The sequence below is a fragment of the Callionymus lyra genome, chromosome 16 (genome assembly GCF_982586985.1).
Source record: "Callionymus lyra chromosome 16, fCalLyr1.hap1.1, whole genome shotgun sequence".
NCBI classification, from domain to species: domain Eukaryota; kingdom Metazoa; phylum Chordata; class Actinopteri; order Syngnathiformes; family Callionymidae; genus Callionymus; species Callionymus lyra.
Window position 1 is genome coordinate 20,986,498 of NC_141833.1, and position 18,071 is coordinate 21,004,568.

General features: G+C 37.2%; 1 protein-coding gene across 2 annotated transcripts in view; it reads right to left on the reverse strand.

Moving 5' to 3' along the window:
* LOC148064124 (epidermal growth factor receptor substrate 15-like 1) overlaps window positions 1-18,071 on the reverse strand; it is a 31,782-nt gene that overhangs the window by 13,533 nt on the left and 178 nt on the right. The window contains exons 2-20 of one of the 2 annotated variants that reach the window (XM_087811964.1): window positions 17,725-17,766; window positions 17,543-17,632; window positions 13,708-13,755; window positions 13,532-13,627; window positions 13,395-13,460; window positions 13,209-13,334; window positions 11,870-11,929; window positions 11,504-11,773; window positions 8,160-8,317; window positions 7,054-7,210; window positions 6,820-6,882; window positions 5,560-5,645; window positions 4,184-4,256; window positions 3,951-4,112; window positions 3,689-3,886; window positions 2,011-2,175; window positions 1,793-1,946; window positions 1,591-1,730; window positions 302-362 (exon numbers count right to left, since the gene is read on the reverse strand). In XM_087811964.1, the coding sequence (XP_087668090.1) occupies window positions 302-362; window positions 1,591-1,730; window positions 1,793-1,946; window positions 2,011-2,175; window positions 3,689-3,886; window positions 3,951-4,112; window positions 4,184-4,256; window positions 5,560-5,645; window positions 6,820-6,882; window positions 7,054-7,210; window positions 8,160-8,317; window positions 11,504-11,773; window positions 11,870-11,929; window positions 13,209-13,334; window positions 13,395-13,460; window positions 13,532-13,627; window positions 13,708-13,755; window positions 17,543-17,632; window positions 17,725-17,766 (2,215 nt within the window). The remainder of the gene's footprint in view (window positions 1-301; window positions 363-1,590; window positions 1,731-1,792; window positions 1,947-2,010; window positions 2,176-3,688; window positions 3,887-3,950; window positions 4,113-4,183; window positions 4,257-5,559; window positions 5,646-6,819; window positions 6,883-7,053; window positions 7,211-8,159; window positions 8,318-11,503; window positions 11,774-11,869; window positions 11,930-13,208; window positions 13,335-13,394; window positions 13,461-13,531; window positions 13,628-13,707; window positions 13,756-17,542; window positions 17,633-17,724; window positions 17,767-18,071) is intronic. The other variant, XM_087811965.1, reaches the window with a different exon arrangement.

Here is an 18,071-nt window from a genome sequence, read left to right on the forward strand (position 1 = left end):
ATATCCAATATAATAATTATTCAATAAAAACAAATTTGCCCTTTTAATAAACAAATTATTCAATAATAAATCAATTCAAAGGTGAAAAATGATTAAATATTCTGATGTCACTGATGTACTTTCATAGTAATTAAAAGTACACTAGGATAAAGAAGACTTTCATCATAAGTATGAGAAAGAACGAGTGAAGGATGAAACCGAAAAACAAGCAAATTCCTACAAACATCAACATCCAGATCACACACAGAAGAAGAAGAAGTTCAGATATCGAGATAAAAATCACTTTCTCTTCATTTCGTACCTGAATCTTTAGACTTAAAGCTGCCTGAAGAAAACATGTCTCCACTGTTGAAGGCGTTCGGCTGAAAGATGGAAGAAGTCGATCAAGTTTGTCAATATGTTCCCAAACAAAAGTACATCATTCAACATCAGTAGAAGTCAAGTCTGTGTATAACTGCAGATATGAATCATCTCTAAACTTAGTTAAATGTTCCCACAGCATGATCTTATAATCCATGTGTTTGTTTCTTCTCATCTGGACTATTGTAACAGTTTGTTTTCATGTCTTAACAAGAAGGATGTGTTTCGCCTGCAGTTGATACTAAACTCTGCAGCCTGAATTCTGAGCCGCTCTAGTAGAAGAACTCACATTTCTCCTTCAAACTCTTCACTGGCTGCCAGTTTCTTTCAGGATCATTTTAAAATTCTGGTTCTTACTTTCAGATCTATTCATGGTCAGACCTTCCATCAGTGATCTGATCCAGACTTACACCCCAGCTCGGGCTCTGAGGTCTGTGGATCAGAATCTACTGATGGTTCCTGAACTTCCGGACCAGAGGAGAGAAATCCTTCCAGACTGTTGCTCCTAAGCTTTGGAACGATCTCTGTGTTTGATGATCTACTGACTCCTTCAAGAAACATCTGTGTTTGATGATCTACTGACTCCTTCAAGAAACATCTGTGTTTGATGATCTACTGACTCCTTCAAGAAACATCTCTGTGTTTGATGATCTACTGACTCCTTCAAGAAACATCTGTGTTTGATGATCTACTGACTCCTTCAAGAAACATCTCTGTGTTTGATGATCTACTGACTCCTTCAAGAAACATGTGTTTGATGATCTACTGACTCCTTCAAGAAACATCTGTGTTTGATGATCTACTGACTCCTTCAAGAAACATGTGTTTGATGATCTACTGACTCCTTCAAGAAACATCTGTGTTTGATGATCTACTGACTCCTTCAAGAAACATCTGTGTTTGATGATCTACTGACTCCTTCAAGAAACATCTGAAGACACTTTTTTTCGTGCTTTTCCCTGATTCTCTGAGACTCTTGTGTTTGTCTCGGTGTTATTTTGACCTTTAAAGTATATATTTTATTGAGTTTGTTTTAATTGTTCAAGCGCTTTGTGACCCTGGTCTAGAAAAGCGCTCTATAAATATTACTTACTAACTTATTTGAAACATAGCTATAGGTCATGAAAATGATCCTCATCATTTGAAAGAGAAGAAAAGAGAAGAAGAGACACTTGTGATGTAAATGAATAGATGTCATCAGAACCAGAAAGGTGAGAAAAAAGGCGATACCTTGGCAGGTGGAGCGGGTCTTCGGGCGAAAGGGTCGGAGGAGGTGAACAAGTCCGACTTGTCCGTCCTCTTGAAGAAGTCCTCCGACGAGGTTCCTTTGAAGGGGTCGCTCTCCTTGAAGGGGTCGCCCCCGAACGGATCTGGATTGAAACAGAATTGAATGAATCTGTGTCCAGGTGTCCTCGCGAGGAGCCGGTCTCACCTTTGAACACGTCCGACTTGAAAGGGTCTTCCGACTGAAAGGGGTCCGCTTGAGGTTCCTTGGTGCTGTTGACGGTGCTGTTGACGGTGATGCTGTTGTTGCCGGTGCTGCTGTTGTTGTTGAACATGGCTAACCTGGACTTGAACGAATCGTCCTGGTCCAAACAAAAAACAAATGAAGAAAGAAGAACGAGGAGAAAGGTCTGGTGTGGTTCTCACCGCTCTTCTGAAACCAGGACTCTCTCTCTCGGCGAAGGACTCGCTGACGTCGGGAATGTTGCTCAGACTTCCTCCGTTGATCTGGCTGATGGCGGCGTCGTACTGCTCGATGGTCTTGGTCACTTCCTTCTGGTTCTCCTGGATCAGCGACACTTTGCTGCGAGCCTGAGGACAACCATCAGTCAAGACCAGCAATTTAACCACCAATATATCGGGGTCAAGAGGACCCAAAGGCCTGAAAACAAATGTGTTTGTTTTATCCCTCGTGTTGTCTATAGATCAACGACCTCCCTGGCTCTCATAAATACATATGCAGTGGTTGAGGTCGTTCACCCTGACCCAGAGAAAACACGAGGGATAAAACAAACACATTTGTTTTTGGGCATTTGGGTCATTGTGACCCAGAAAAAACACAAGGGATACAACAAACACATTGCTTTTCAGGCCTTCTGGTCACCTTAACCCTGAGAAAACACAGGGGCTAAAACAAACACATTTGTTGCTGGGCCTTTGGGTCATCTTGACCCAGAGACAACACAAGGGATACAACACATACATTTGTTGTTGGGCCTTCGGGGCATCTTGACCCTGAAATATATAATTTAATTGATATATATATATATATATATATAAAATTATGAATATACTGTATATACATTTAAATGTATTTCAATTATTTGTTTATTAAATGGTTGAAGATTTTCAGTTTAAAATTGTTAATACCAAAAATTTTAAATCTAAATGTAATGTTTTAATTTGTAGCCATTTAAATTCAGTATAAAAATGTATTACCAATAGAGTACCGAGCTAACACACTTCAATCACGTGGTCGTTGCATAACAGGTCAAAAGATCTCAAATTAATTTAGCAATTATTGGAATTTTTAATAATAATGTTAATAAAATGCAATAAAATTGCATAACAGGTCAAAAGATCTCAAATTAATTTAGCAATTATTGGAATTTTTAATAATAATGTTAATAAAATGCAATAAAATTGCATAACAGGTCAAAAGATCTAAAATTAATTTAGCAATTATTGGAATTTTTAATAATAATGTTAATAAAATGCAATAAAATTGCATAACAGGTCAAAAGATCTCAAATTAATTTAGCAATTATTGGAATTTTTAATAATAATGTTAATAAAATGCAATAAAATTGCATAACAGGTCAAAAGATCTAAAATTAATTTAGCAATTATTGGAATTTTTAATAATAATGTTAATAAAATGCAATAAAATTGCATAACAGGTTAAAAGATCTAAAATTAATTTAGCAATTATTGGAATTTTTAATAATAATGTTAATAAAATGCAATAAAATTGCATAACAGGTCAAAAGATCTAAAATTAATTTAGCAATTATTGGAATTTTTAATAATAATGTTATAAAATGCATGCAATTAAAACAAAGGTCAATTTAAAATGTTATTTAAAAACATAATAATAATTAATTAAACCGATTTACAAATGATTTAAATAAATTATAAGATAATAAATAAAAAAAAATATTCTAATTTATCTTAAAAAACAAAAACATTTCAATAGAAAATGTTGGAACACTTGAAATGTTAATCTAAATCCTTCATCACGACTGATCTACTTTCATGAACATCTGATTTCAAAGGTCTCTCTTAAAGGAGGGGCAGGTGCCACTCAAAGTAACTGCTCTCTCACCTGGCCGATTTCATCCTGCGTGGTCTTGAGCGACTTGATGATTCCGTCCAGCTGGACGCGACCCGAGAGCAGACTCTGCTCCAGCTGGGCCTCCTCGTCCTGCAGGCGGCTCAGGTCCGCCTTGGTCCGGCTCACGTCGTCCTCCTGGCTGCGCAGGTTGGACTCCTGCGAGCGGATCTGACTCTGCATGGAGGAGATCTGGAGGAGCGGGAGATGATTGAGGGCCTGGTTCCTCACGGAGAGAGGAGAAGATCGACCCAACCTTCTGCGACTCCTCCTGACACTTCTGCTTCATGTCGTTGACCATCCCCTCCAGCCTGGAGCGCTGCTGGTCCATCTCCTCCAGCCGCTCCTGGGCATCCTGCTTCTGCGACTCCAGGTCCTTCAGACCTCCGCTCTCTCGGTCCAGATCGTTCTGCATCTCCTGGAGCACGAGTCGCATGAAGGACCATCCGCTCACCAGTCAAAGATTTGTGTTTTAGTTTCAGATCTTACTTGAACTTCGGTGTTTTGTCGCCTGATGGCTTCTTCTTTCTCCCTGATCTCGTGCTCCAGGATGAACTTCTCTCTGCAGACAGTCGAGTGTCGACACAACGTTCAAGAAGAGGAAGAGTTTTCAACGTAAATCAATCATCTTCCATCGTTTCATCGTCTGGAACTTCTAACTTCCTTCATCCAGGCCGCACGGAAAGAAATTTGGTTGAGTCATTTATCTTCTATCGATTACTACTGTCTGAAAGTTGGCGTAAAACACCGTATTTTCTCTAAAGTAACATAAGCATAAAAGTCATGTTTACTCCAAAAATACACCAAGTGACTAAATTAGAGAAAAATTTGTGAAAATCAAACTTCATAAAACTAGTTTTTAACGTTTCTACTGTTTTTCCCTGAAGCTTTAGTTCCTGATTTTAATGCAGACATTTAAACCGGTTCACGGTGAAAAAAAAAAGATTGGGGACCCCAGACCCCGAGACACAACATCAACAAGAAACCATTATGTTGATCCAAATATTATCGCCAACTCAACCTCTTGCATTCTTGTCAACCACCACCAGGGTGCAGCAAAAACAAGCGGTGATTTAACTTTTAACGGACATTATCGCATGAAAATATATCTTATAAAGTAACAAATACATAAAACTATACGTGTCTTTTGTGAGCAAGCGGGAAAAACCATGAAGAAAGAAACGCAACACATGTTTACCATAATAATAAGATACTTAGTTAAGGAACAAGTAGCAAACGAGTCAAGTATTACACTTTTTATCCGGTATGGGCCTCGCACAAGTTCATAGAACTGGAGTTACGTCCAGGTAACTATATATTGGGGGTGAGCTTGAGACAGATTCTCGCCCGATATTAGAGCAAAGTAGTAGAAAAGTCTAGTTTTGTGAGCCTGCGTGAATCAAAAACACATCAGATACTTTAACCAAATCCTCTCTTGAAGCTGAACATAAGGAGCGACAAATGTTAGGTGATATTTTGTAACGAGTCCAATGAAATAAAGACATCAAAAGTGCATCATGTGAAACATGATTTCCTTCCTTATTGAGGCGGGTATTTTCCTGCAATAATGTTGGACATAATATGTGAGAAAATGAAGTAATAATATATAATATACACATGTGTTTGTGTCTCTCGTTTAGACTATTATAACAGTTTATTTTGGTGTCTAAACAAGAAGGATCTGTTTAAGTGCTTCGTGACCCTGGTCTGAGAGAGGCGTAAATAATAATTACTTACTAATATATTTGAATATATATATATATATATATATATAAAGAATGTCTGAAGCAACATAGATCCATTTCTTCAAGCTCCTCTGATGAACTGCTGCAGTGGAAGGATCCCCGACAGTGAATCTAACTCACCTCTGCAGCTGAGCTATTTCCCGGCTGAGGTCGTCCAACTCTTTGATGCCCGTCGACTCGGCTGGTCCTGCAGAGACGATGTTGTCCTGAGGAGAGAAGATCGCTGTGAGAAAAGTTCTCGTTGAAGGAAGACGTAATAGATTCATGCGGAGAAAAGTGTTGAAGGAACAGAACGTGCAGAGAGATAAAAGCTTCCTGCTGTTAGTGAACAAAAACCAATCATGTGATGATGAAGTAAAAGTGACACAAAGTTATCCATCCATGGATTCATCTAGAAATACTACCAACATCCAAATATTATCGCCAACTTAACCTCTTGCATTCTTGTCAACGACCACCAGGGTGCAGCAAAAACAAACGGAGGTTTAAGTTTGAACGAACATTAACGCATGAAAATATATCTTATAAAGCAACAAATATAAAACACTATACGTGTATTGTATGTGAGCAAACGTTAAAAACCACGAAGAAAGAAACGTAACACATGTTCACCCCAATTATAAATTACTTACTTTTTATGGTAAATAATGAGTAATTAAAGTGTCTTTTAGAGTGAACGCCTGGTTAACAACCCGCTATTTTTTTTTATTACTCACATTAATAAAAGACTAATATGCTACAGATAGGAAGATTATTATACACGTTACCAATACACACACACGCACACACACGCACACACGCACACGTTATTCGGTAAGAAAAACAAATTAATCAATCTGTTCTTTCTTGATAAACTTGAATATTATTTTAGTTATTTTAATGTTAGTAACATGGAAGTATATTAGTCCCATCAGAATATTGAATGGTTGAATTTAAACTTAAAATCAAACTTTGTGTATTCTTTTTGTTTTGTTTAATTTATTATGGAAATATTCATATTTTTCATTCAATCACAAAGAAATAAGGTAAGGTAAGGTAAAACATTCAATACAAAATGTATGCAACTATTACTTTTCAAATCACCATTTCAATAAATTATAATTTATATTTTAAATGTTAAATTCAACCCTTAAATAGACAGTTTTTTATTCATCACATCTTATCGACCACAATATGGATGCCTGGAGGTCAAAGGTGAATTAGTAGGCTTTAGGTTTCATGATTTAAAAAAATGAGGACAAGTGTTAGTAAGTTAAGGTTATTTGTGAAGCAACTTTTCTAACGTGTGGCAGCAACCAACGTATCTACAACATGCTGCACCGCTTGTGACACACGACGGAACAATAGCGCCACCTGGTGACAGAAGGCTGCATTACTCACTCTGTGAACACTAGCTAAGGCTGCTGCAGGTCTTACAGAAGCCGACACAAGCCCCACCGAGCTCTGTTTGACGGGACAGAGCAGCAGAAAGATCAGACCTCCAGGAAAACATGGAGCAGGTGAAAGAGGGAAAAACTGCGAGAAGCTATAATCACAGAAGGATCTTCAAGAACGTTTGATTCGTGGCGTGAATTTTTGAAGGAGGCGTTAGAAACGCGGCGTCGAAGGACCCACCGCTGACATGGAGTTCCTCTCCGAGGGCGGGATCATGTCCGAGGTGAGGCTGGAAGGAGGGTCCACGCCTTTGTTGACCTTCTGCTGGATCAGATACATGGCCAGAGAAAACTGCTCGCGATTCAACTTCCCCGTCTGTTTGGTGTCGGCCAGACCCCTGCAGACGGAAGACAGAACCTTTACTCCAATAAAATGTCACCTTTTTATTGATACAACGCTAAATGTTCATAAATATTATACATTTATTCTGTTCTAAATAATCACTTTACTGTATATATTTTTATTTCACTTCATGGTAACGTCTTTTATTATTATTAATCTCTTGTATTTTATTTTATTTAATGTATATTATAAGATGAATTTACTCCGTCACCACAAAAATGTCCTGTGTTGTGTTTACAACATTGTCAATAAAGATTCTGATACATCAAGGAATTATTTAATCTGATCTGATTTGTTTGATAAAATAAAGATATTTATTTTATTTTTAATAATTATTTATTTATATGTAATTTTACATTAACATCTCTCATTTTACTTTATTGTATTTCATTCATTTCTTTATTTCATTTGTATTATTTCTTATATATTCTGTAATGCTGAAATTGTGTTTAAAAACGTTGGCAATAAACGTTTTCCGATTGTAATTATTAGATCATTTTATCCTTATTAATTATTATTATTATTAATTATTTGATATTGTATCCTTTGTCTTTGTTATTTTTCTTTGATCTATGTTCTTTATCTTTAGACTTAGATTGTATCATCTTGTTCTTTCTCTTTGTTCTTATTTTTATTTTTATGAATAATTGCTGTATTGCTGTGTCTAATTGGAAAAACAATTTCAGTAAATCAATAAAGTTAACCTAAAAAATAACCTAAAAACTATCAATAAATGTTTTCTGATTGTAATTATTAGATACTTTTTCTATACTCACCTTAACATACGAGTCTCTTACTCTATTTTATTTTATTTGTGTTTATTTTATTCACTTTATTCTATACTTTCAACACCACAAATAAACCTTGTGTTTACGATGCTGTAAATAAACGCTGAACGGCCACTAGAGGGCAGCAGACACACAGCGCATCAACGTATTTCTCACCATATCTGCGCCAACATGGTCTGCGACAGGCTGGACTGCATGAAGATCTCTATGACTTCGCTCCCCGTGACGAGTCCGTCGCCGTCCGAGTCCGTGCTCTTGAATATATCGTCGTATCGACCCCGGTCTGAGGCCGGAACCACCCAGGTGTCCGACACCTGTCCAATGTTTAGACTCGTAAGTAAACACATCATGACTCTCACGTCATCAGTTCACTCATGATTATTCAACATTACATTTTTGACCTTTGACTTTGATAATTGATTCTGTTAATAAACGTTAATATTTATACGTAGGTACAACTGATGGATCAACCCTCCAAAAAGTTAGAGAATCAACCAATCGGCGGCTGTTATTTCTCATAAGCTCCGCCCATTTGTTCTGATCAGTAAAGATTTCATCTTGGATCATCCAGATGTCAATGTTATGAAATTAAAAGTTATTTACCGTCTGTGAATGTTGATTTATTTTGTGAATTCACCAGATGAGTTTACTTTTATCACTCGTTTCCTGCCTGAACCATCATGTCAACATCAGTGCCGCGACACACACAGTAGAAATAAATCCTGATGATGCGGAGCTTGTGAAAAAAACGTGCCCCTGCTTTTTTGTGAGTCATGCACGAGTTCTAGTTTTCGTAGGGTTATGAGAAAATATCAACATTCAAAAAATATATATAATCTTATGTTGAGTTTTTCCCATTTTTCTTTCCACAATAAAAATGCGAATATACACAACATTCATTCATAACCAAAAGTAAAAATTAAATCCCGCAAGATCTCGGCGATGACTGAGGATGAGAGGATACCGTGAGTCCAGCAGCTTTTAAAGCTGATGTTTGGACATATTTTGTTTTCAAAACATATGAAAGCAGTTACAACTGAGGACGAGAGGATACAGCGAGTCCAGCTTTTTTTAAAGCTGATGTTTGGACATATTTTGGTTTGAAAACAAATGAAAGCAGTTACGACTGAGGACGAGAGGATACAGTAGCAGCTCTTAAAGCTGATGTTTGGACATATTTTGGTTTGAAAACAAATGAAAGCAGTTACGACTGAGGACGAGAGGATACAATAGCAGCTCTTAAAGCTGATGTTTGGACATATTTTGTTTTCAAAACATATGAAAGCAGTTACAACTGAGGACGAGAGGATACAGCGAGTCCAGCTTTTTTTAAAGCTGATGTTTGGACATATTTTGGTTTGAAAACAAATGAAAGCAGTTACGACTGAGGACGAGAGGATACAGTAGCAGCTCTTAAAGCTGATGTTTGGACATATTTTGGTTTGAAAACAAATGAAAGCAGTTACGACTGAGGACGAGAGGATACAATAGCAGCTCTTAAAGCTGATGTTTGGACATATTTTGTTTTCAAAACATATGAAAGCAGTTACAACTGAGGACGAGAGGATACAGCGAGTCCAGCTTTTTTTAAAGCTGATGTTTGGACATATTTTGGTTTGAAAACAAATGAAAGCAGTTACGACTGAGGACGAGAGGATACAGTAGCAGCTCTTAAAGCTGATGTTTGGACATATTTTGGTTTGAAAACAAATGAAAGCAGTTACGACTGAGGACGAGAGGATACAATAGCAGCTCTTAAAGCTGATGTTTGGACATATTTTGTTTTCAAAACATATGAAAGCAGTTACAACTGAGGACGAGAGGATACAGCGAGTCCAGCTTTTTTTAAAGCTGATGTTTGGACATATTTTGGTTTGAAAACAAATGAAAGCAGTTACGACTGAGGACGAGAGGATACAGTAGCAGCTCTTAAAGCTGATGTTTGGACATATTTTGGTTTGAAAACAAATGAAAGCAGTTAAGACTGAGGACGAGAGGATACAGTGAGTCCAGCAGCTTTTAAAGCTGATGTTTGGACATATTTTGGTTTGAAAACAAATGAGAGCAGTTACGACTGAGGACGAGAGGATACAGCGAGTCCAGCTTTTTTTAAAGCTGATGTTTGGACATATTTTGTTTTCAAAACATATGAAAGCAGTTACAACTGAGGACGAGAGGATACAGTGAGTCCAGCTTTTTTTAAAGCTGATGTTTGGACATATTTTGGTTTAAAAACAAATGAAAGCAGTTACGACTTCATCAAGAGTCATGTGGTCTGTAAATACTACAACACCAGAGTCAAGTACTGGACAATACTACACATATATACTTGTTACTACACTATCACAACACCAGAGTCAAGTACTCCACAATATTACACACATATATACTTGTGACTACAGTATCATAATATATCATAAAGTGACACGTATCTTATCACCAAATTATTGCCAAATAAACACTCATAGCAACAGCAGGTGAAAAAACCTCAAACACTAATGAATTCATTCATTATTTCATCTTAACAGGAAAATCCCAGCCCTGCTCTGAGGTCATGTGACCCCTGCAGGGAAAACCAGTTCCTCAGAGTCCTGAAGTGAAACAGTCGAGGGTGAAAACACAAACCTCAACAATGTTGCAGAACGAGTTGAGCTGTTAGCAGCATATTAAGAAAGAAACAAAAGAAACGACATAAACCTTCAGGTGATTCACTTTCAGCTGTAACGACTGTTTGTTGCTGCATCTTTAAATACTTTATTCAAGTAGTAATATTAACTTAGTGACTCAAGTGTCAAGTTGGTTTTAAATATATCACTGACATTATAATATTAAATGGTTGAATTTAACATTTCAAATGTTGAAACTTTGATTTATAGATGTGTTGCTGTTTATTCAAATATATATATATATAGATATATATATATAAAATGTATTTTTTTTATTTTCTACATTGAAATGGAAATTAGTTTTAATTCCATTTAAACACTTTCATATATAAATATATATATTTTTTTTTACACAGAGTTTAATATTTTAATTCCAATAATTACAATTTTTTTTTCTTTTCTGAATTCAATGTTTTTTGATCCGCAGTCTTTTAAATTCAATATAAAAATGTGGATGTGGTTCTCGTCACATGATCGTCAGCGTGTCGTATGATTGGTTGAAAGTAGCTCGGTGCTCTGTTGGTGTTTCCTGGTGACTATAACATTTTTATATTGAATTTAAAATTAAATAAAAATTAATTCAGCACATTTATCTTTAATTATTGTAATTAGAATATCAAACACTATGTGTGAAACAATTATTTAATTTAAATTTTTTTAGAGTTTTTAAAAGTCAATAATTAAAAAGAGACTCAAACTTTGAATAAACAAAATATTCAATTAAATTATTCAACAATAACTTTTCCATTAAAAATTCAAAGTTTCATTAAACATGTTCAATATTCTGATGTACTTTCAGAGTATTAACTAATATCTAAATCACACCAAACGTACCGGTTTGCTGGCCTTGAAGGAGTGTTGGGGCGACAGGGTGACGGCGGCGCCGAGCGGCGTGGTGCTGATGAGGGGGGACGCGGCGACGAGCGGGGGGGTGCTCCTCAGGGCGTCTTTCAGGGGACTGGACCCGAACATGGACGGCAGCACCGCCACGGCGCCGGGCATGGTCACCGCAGACTTTTTCCTCTTGGAGGGAGGAACGAGGGAGGGCGGGAGGACGGCGGGAACCGGCTCCTTGTCCATGGCCCGGTACACCAGGTGCATGACCTGACAACGACCAGGACCGTTAGGACCGTTAGGACCCGCAGGATCATGTTTCTCCTGATCTTCCTGCCGTCATGAATGTCGCAGCAACAAACTCACCACCGTGAACTCTTCTCTGTCCAACTGTCCGTCTTTGTCCACGTCGCTCAGCTCCCAGATCTAGACCAATCAAGAGAGACTTCAGTGACACGTTTTTTTTAACCTTGATTCTGAAACCACAAAACGGGGATATTTGTAAAAGAATGTTCGCTATAACGTGGTTCACATGTTCACCATGGCCTCGCGGATTGTTTATAGTATTATTTAGATGCTTTTTTTTTTACAACATTTACAGTATTAACACGTATTGTGTTCTGCGTCCTGATTGGCTAAGAGAGTACAGAATGCTAGCCAGTGCTGTATGTTTGCAAGTTTTCTACCCAAAACCAAGTTTTAAGCTTTTAAGACGCTACGGCGGCGCCAGGACAGAGTCACCGTCAGACCAACTTTGAAATACACCTGAGTCACTGGTAATCATTTATTATGCGTCAAACCTCATAGATTTATTATTAAAATGAGATTTGTTAAAAAAAATTGGCTTGAAAACAGGTTCTGAAGTAAGGTTTCATTTAGTAATATTGTACTGTGAGACCATGTTAATGCCTTTTCTGAGAGAAGTGTGTGTTCAGGGGTTTTATGGCCTTAAAACATGTATAATAATTGTTAAAAATGAAGCTGAATTCTTCTATAGCTGGTTATTTTTAGAATGCATGCCCGGCTTCTTCTCTACTTCTCAAAAGTATTGATGATACTTTTGAGAAGATTAGGACGTTCTAAGAATCTGAAAACGTTTATTTCCTGTAAAATATAAAATCTTTCAAATCTTTATGGTCTTGTGAAAATAAAATATCAAATAAAATGAAGGAAATAAAACGCAATTAAATGATTGTTTCGTGAACTAAAGTGAGATAAAGTGCAACTTTAATTTGACAATGATCGCAATAAACTGTAAATAATAGAACAAAATAAACAGTAAAGAGCCGAAGTTGTGAAACGTATGATTTTTTTTGTTTGTAGTTTTAAGTCCAAGTTTGGTATTTAACAGTAGAAAAAGATAAATAATAAAATAAATCGATAAATCTTGGAAATAAAATTGTAACCAAAGAAATTCAGTTATTGCAGTCATAAATAAAAACAAATATATTAAAATAAAATGTGAGAAATTATCAATATTCAACAACAATATATATTATTATTATTATTATTTATCTTTTTAAATAGCAGTTATTTAGTTTATATTTCAATAAAGTGGGTTTTTTTTCCACAATAAAACTGATCAAGTATATATTCAAGCGTGAAGAAACTAAAACAAAAGCATCTTAAAATGTGATCATATGTTCAATTCCTTCAAAATGATTGCATTAAGATGAAAGAGTAGAAGGTTCTAAAGCGTCACTACCTTCCCCAACACATCCATGGGTAGTTTGGAGTTGATCAGAACCGGCTTGACTTTCTCTCCGGACAGGAGGCCGTTCACCGGCGCCAGGCTCTCGAAGATTCCCTCAAATTTACCTTTTTCATCCGTCTGGACACAAGAAACACGTGTTAAAACAAAGAAACGATTGACTTTAGTGGTGAATCTCACTCTTATGGCCCAGTGTGCGTCTATGGAAGAGGTTGAAACTCCCAACGAAGGACTCGCCGTGTCTCTCTGTGAAGTCGAGTCGACACAGAAAAGGTTTATAAACGTGTTCGTCGCTGGACGAACGAGCAGAAACTCACAAACTTGGGTGCAGCCATGCTTTGGTTGAGGTTGTTCAGGCTGATGTCGTTCCCGCCCTGAGCCGAGGCCACGAGCCTCAGCGCCACGAAGAAACCCTTCACGAGAGACAGAGGCGTCAATTACGAGTTAGTCAGCGATAATGACGCGGTTTATAAGAAGAGGAAATGGTTCTGACCCGTTTGTCCAAGTAGCCTCTGCGCTCAGAATCGGCCAGATCCCAGATCTGCAGAAGAAACAAGTGTTTGTAACATGTGGAGAATTTATCTTTTCTTTCAGTAAATACATCCTTTTTTACATCACAACAACACACGCACACACACACACATGACACAATAGAGTCACACATCACAACAACACACACACTGATAACACAGTAGAGTCACACATCACAACAACACACACACTGATAACACAGTAGAGTCACACATCACAACAACACACACACTGATAACACAGTAGAGTCACACATCACAACAACACACACACTGATAACACAGTAGAGTCACACATCACAACAACACACACACACACACACACAGATGATACAATAGAGTAACACATCACAACAACACACACACACAGATGATACAATAGAGTCACACACCACAACAACACACACACACAGATGATACAATAGAGTCACACATCACAACAACACACACACTGATAACACAGTAGAGTCACACATCACAACAACACACACACTGATAACACAGTAGAGTCACACATCACAACAACACACACACACACAGATGATACAATAGAGTAACACATCACAACAACACACACACACTGATGATACAATAGAGTCACACACCACAACAACACACACACACAGATGATACAATAGAGTCACACATCACAACAACACACACACTGATAACACAGTAGAGTCACACATCACAACAACACACACACACAGATGATACAATAGAGTAACACATCACAACAACACACACACACTGATGATACAATAGAGTCACACACCACAACAACACACACACACAGATGATACAATAGAGTCACACATCACAACAACACACACACTGATAACACAGTAGAGTCACACATCACAACAACACACACACACACACAGATGATACAATAGAGTAACACATCACAACAACACACACACACTGATGATACAATAGAGACACACATCACAACAACACTCACACACAGACTGATAATACAATAGAGTCACACATCACAACAACACACACACACTGATAATACAACAGAGTCACACATCACAACAACACACACAGACTGATAATACAATAGAGTCACACATCACAACAACACACACACACTGATAATACAATAGAGTCACACATAACAACAACACACACAGACTGATAATACAATAGAGTCACACATCACAACAACACACACACACTGATAATACAATAGAGTCACACATAACAACAACACACACAGACTGATAATACAATAGAGTCACACATCACAACAACACACACACACTGATAATACAACAGAGTCACACATCACAACAACACACACAGACTGATAATACAATAGAGTCACACATCACAACAACACACACACACTGATAATACAATAGAGTCACACATCACAACAACACTCACACACAGACTGATAATTCAATAGAGACACACATCACAACAACACTCACACACAGACTGATAATACAATAGATTCACACATCACAACAACACACACACACACTGATAATACAACAGAGTCACACATCACAACAACACACACACACTGACGATACAATAGAGTCACACACCACGACAACACACACACACTGATAATACAATAGAGTCACACATCACAACAACACACACACTGATGATACAATAGAGTCACACATCACAACAACACACACACACTGATGATACAATAGAGTCACACATCACAACAACACACACACACTGATAATACAATAGAGTGACACATCACAACACACACACACAAATACACACTTTAGTTCAACTTTAAACCTAGGAAGCCATTTTGTATGACAGTTTTATTGCACAACATTCTGTTCATCAAGTGATTGTTTCACAATAATAATCACATGTTAGATTCAAACTGTAATTATGAAATAAAGTTAAGAAATTACAATAGTATATATAATTGTATATAGATTTGTTTTAGATTGTATTCTAAAGATAGATCAGGTACTATCGATACAATATTTAAGCATGAAGGCACTTCATTTGAAAGACAGTTCTGACAGTAGGTTAAGTCAAACGTAAAACATTATTTCTACATGAGAACATGAACAGATGATAAAAACTGAAGGCCTGGGTGATAAATTCTGATATTCTCTTATGAAAATACAAACTTCAACTGTTGTCGTTGTCGTCTTAATTGCGTGTCAACTATAAAAAAAATTCTACATTTCAATTCTGGAAAAGAAACTCAAAATATCATTGTTACTTCAGTATTAAGTATAAAGTGTGTATAGAATGATAGAAGTATTTCAATTAAAATCCAAACGCTCACAGCCTTATTTTTGTGTTGCAATTAAACTTCTGCTCGCTATATGGCAGCAGTTTTTACGTCCTCCGCAGCTAATGGAACAATCGAATCCCGGCTATGACTGAGGACAAGAGGATACAGTGACTCCAGCAGCTTTTAAAGCTGTTGTTTGGACATATTTTGGTTTGAAAACAAATGAAAGCAGTAACGACTGAGGACAAGAGGATACAGTGAGTCCAGCAGCTTTTAAAGCTGATGTTTGGACATATTTTGGTTTAAAAACAAATGAAAGCAGTAACGACTGAGGACGAGAGGATACAGTGAGTCCAGCAGCTTTTAAAGCTGATGTTTGGACATATTTTGGCTTAAAAACAAATGAAAGCAGTTACGACTGAGGACGAGAGGATACAGTGAGTCCAGCAGCTTTTAAAGCTGATGTTTGGACATATTTTGGCTTAAAAACAAATGAAAGCAGTTACGACTGAGGACGAGAGGATACAGTGAGTCCAGCAGCTTTTAAAGCTGATGTTTGGACATATTTTGGCTTAAAAACAAATGAAAGCAGTTACGACTGAGGACGAGAGGATACAGTGAGTCCAGCAGCTTTTAAAGCTGATGTTTGGACATATTTTGGTTTGAAAACAAATGAAAGCAGTTACGACTGAGGACGAGAGGATACAGTGAGTCCAGCAGCTTTTAAAGCTGATGTTTGGACATATTTCATTTTCAAAACAAATGAAAGAAGTTACAACTGAGGACCAGAGGATACAGTGAGTACAGCAGCTTTTAAAGCTGATGTTTGGACATATTTTGGTTTGAAAACAAATGAAAGCAGTTACGACTGAGGACGAGAGGATACAGTGAGTCAAGCAGCTTTTAAAGCTGATGTTTGGACATATTTCGTTTTCAAAACAATTGAAAGAAGTTAAAACTGAGGACCAGAGGATACAGTGAGTCCAGCAACTTTTAAAGCTGATGTTTGGACATATTTTGGTTTGAAAACAAATGAAAGCAGTTACGACTGAGGACGAGAGGATACAGTGCGTCCAGCAGCTTTTAAAGCTGATGTTTGGACATATTTTGTTTTCAAAACAATTGAAAGAAGTTAAAACTGAGGACCAGAGGATACAGTGAGTCCAGCAACTTTTAAAGCTGATGTTTGGACATATTTTGGTTTGAAAACAAATGAAAGCAGTTACGACTGAGGACGAGAGGATACAGTGAGTCCAGCAGCTTTTAAAGCTGATGTTTGGACATATTTCATTTTCAAAAAAAATGAAAGTAGTTAAGACTGAGGACGAGAGTCATGTGGTCTGTAAATACTACAACACCAGAGTCAAGTACTGGACAATACTACACATATATGTATTGTGATACGTATCGTATCGCTACATTCTCGTCAATACACACCAATATCATAAGTGCTGGGAAAGATCCAGAGTGAGAAATCATATAACATTAAGTAGCTTTTTGACCTAAAAGGCAGATTTTGTCATCTTAACGAAGGGACTCTGACTCGAAGCGACTCGTCTCACCTTCCCCAGAGTGCTGCCCGACAGGCCGGACTTCTTAAGAAACTGTGCTGCATCGCCGGCCGATACTTTCCCAGTATTTAACGGATCGAGCTGTGAGAAGATAAAAAACAAAATCACATATAAGAATATGAAACATCATTTTAAATGTCTTCTTTAATCTGACATCCATGTCATAAACACACCTGTCTGTAGTAGGTTTCGTAGGCAGGGTTTCCACCTGACAACTGTGAGAGAAACACAAACAACAACAGTTAGCAGCATTAAAAGCTAATATTACAGTCAAATAAACGTGATAATAGTGACTTTGTTGATAAGTTAACGTTAGTAAAGAGTGATAAACATAACTTAAAGTTGATAACGTCAAAGTCTTTCAATACTACCTATAGTTTATCAACTTTTTTTAAACCTTTAAGAACCGTTTTCCTCTCGAACAACGCTCGCCCAGATGTCAATGGAAACACTAGCAGGTTTGACTCAACCTAGCTAACCGTGTTAACTCGCTGGTTACCAAGTGACTTTAACTGCCTTC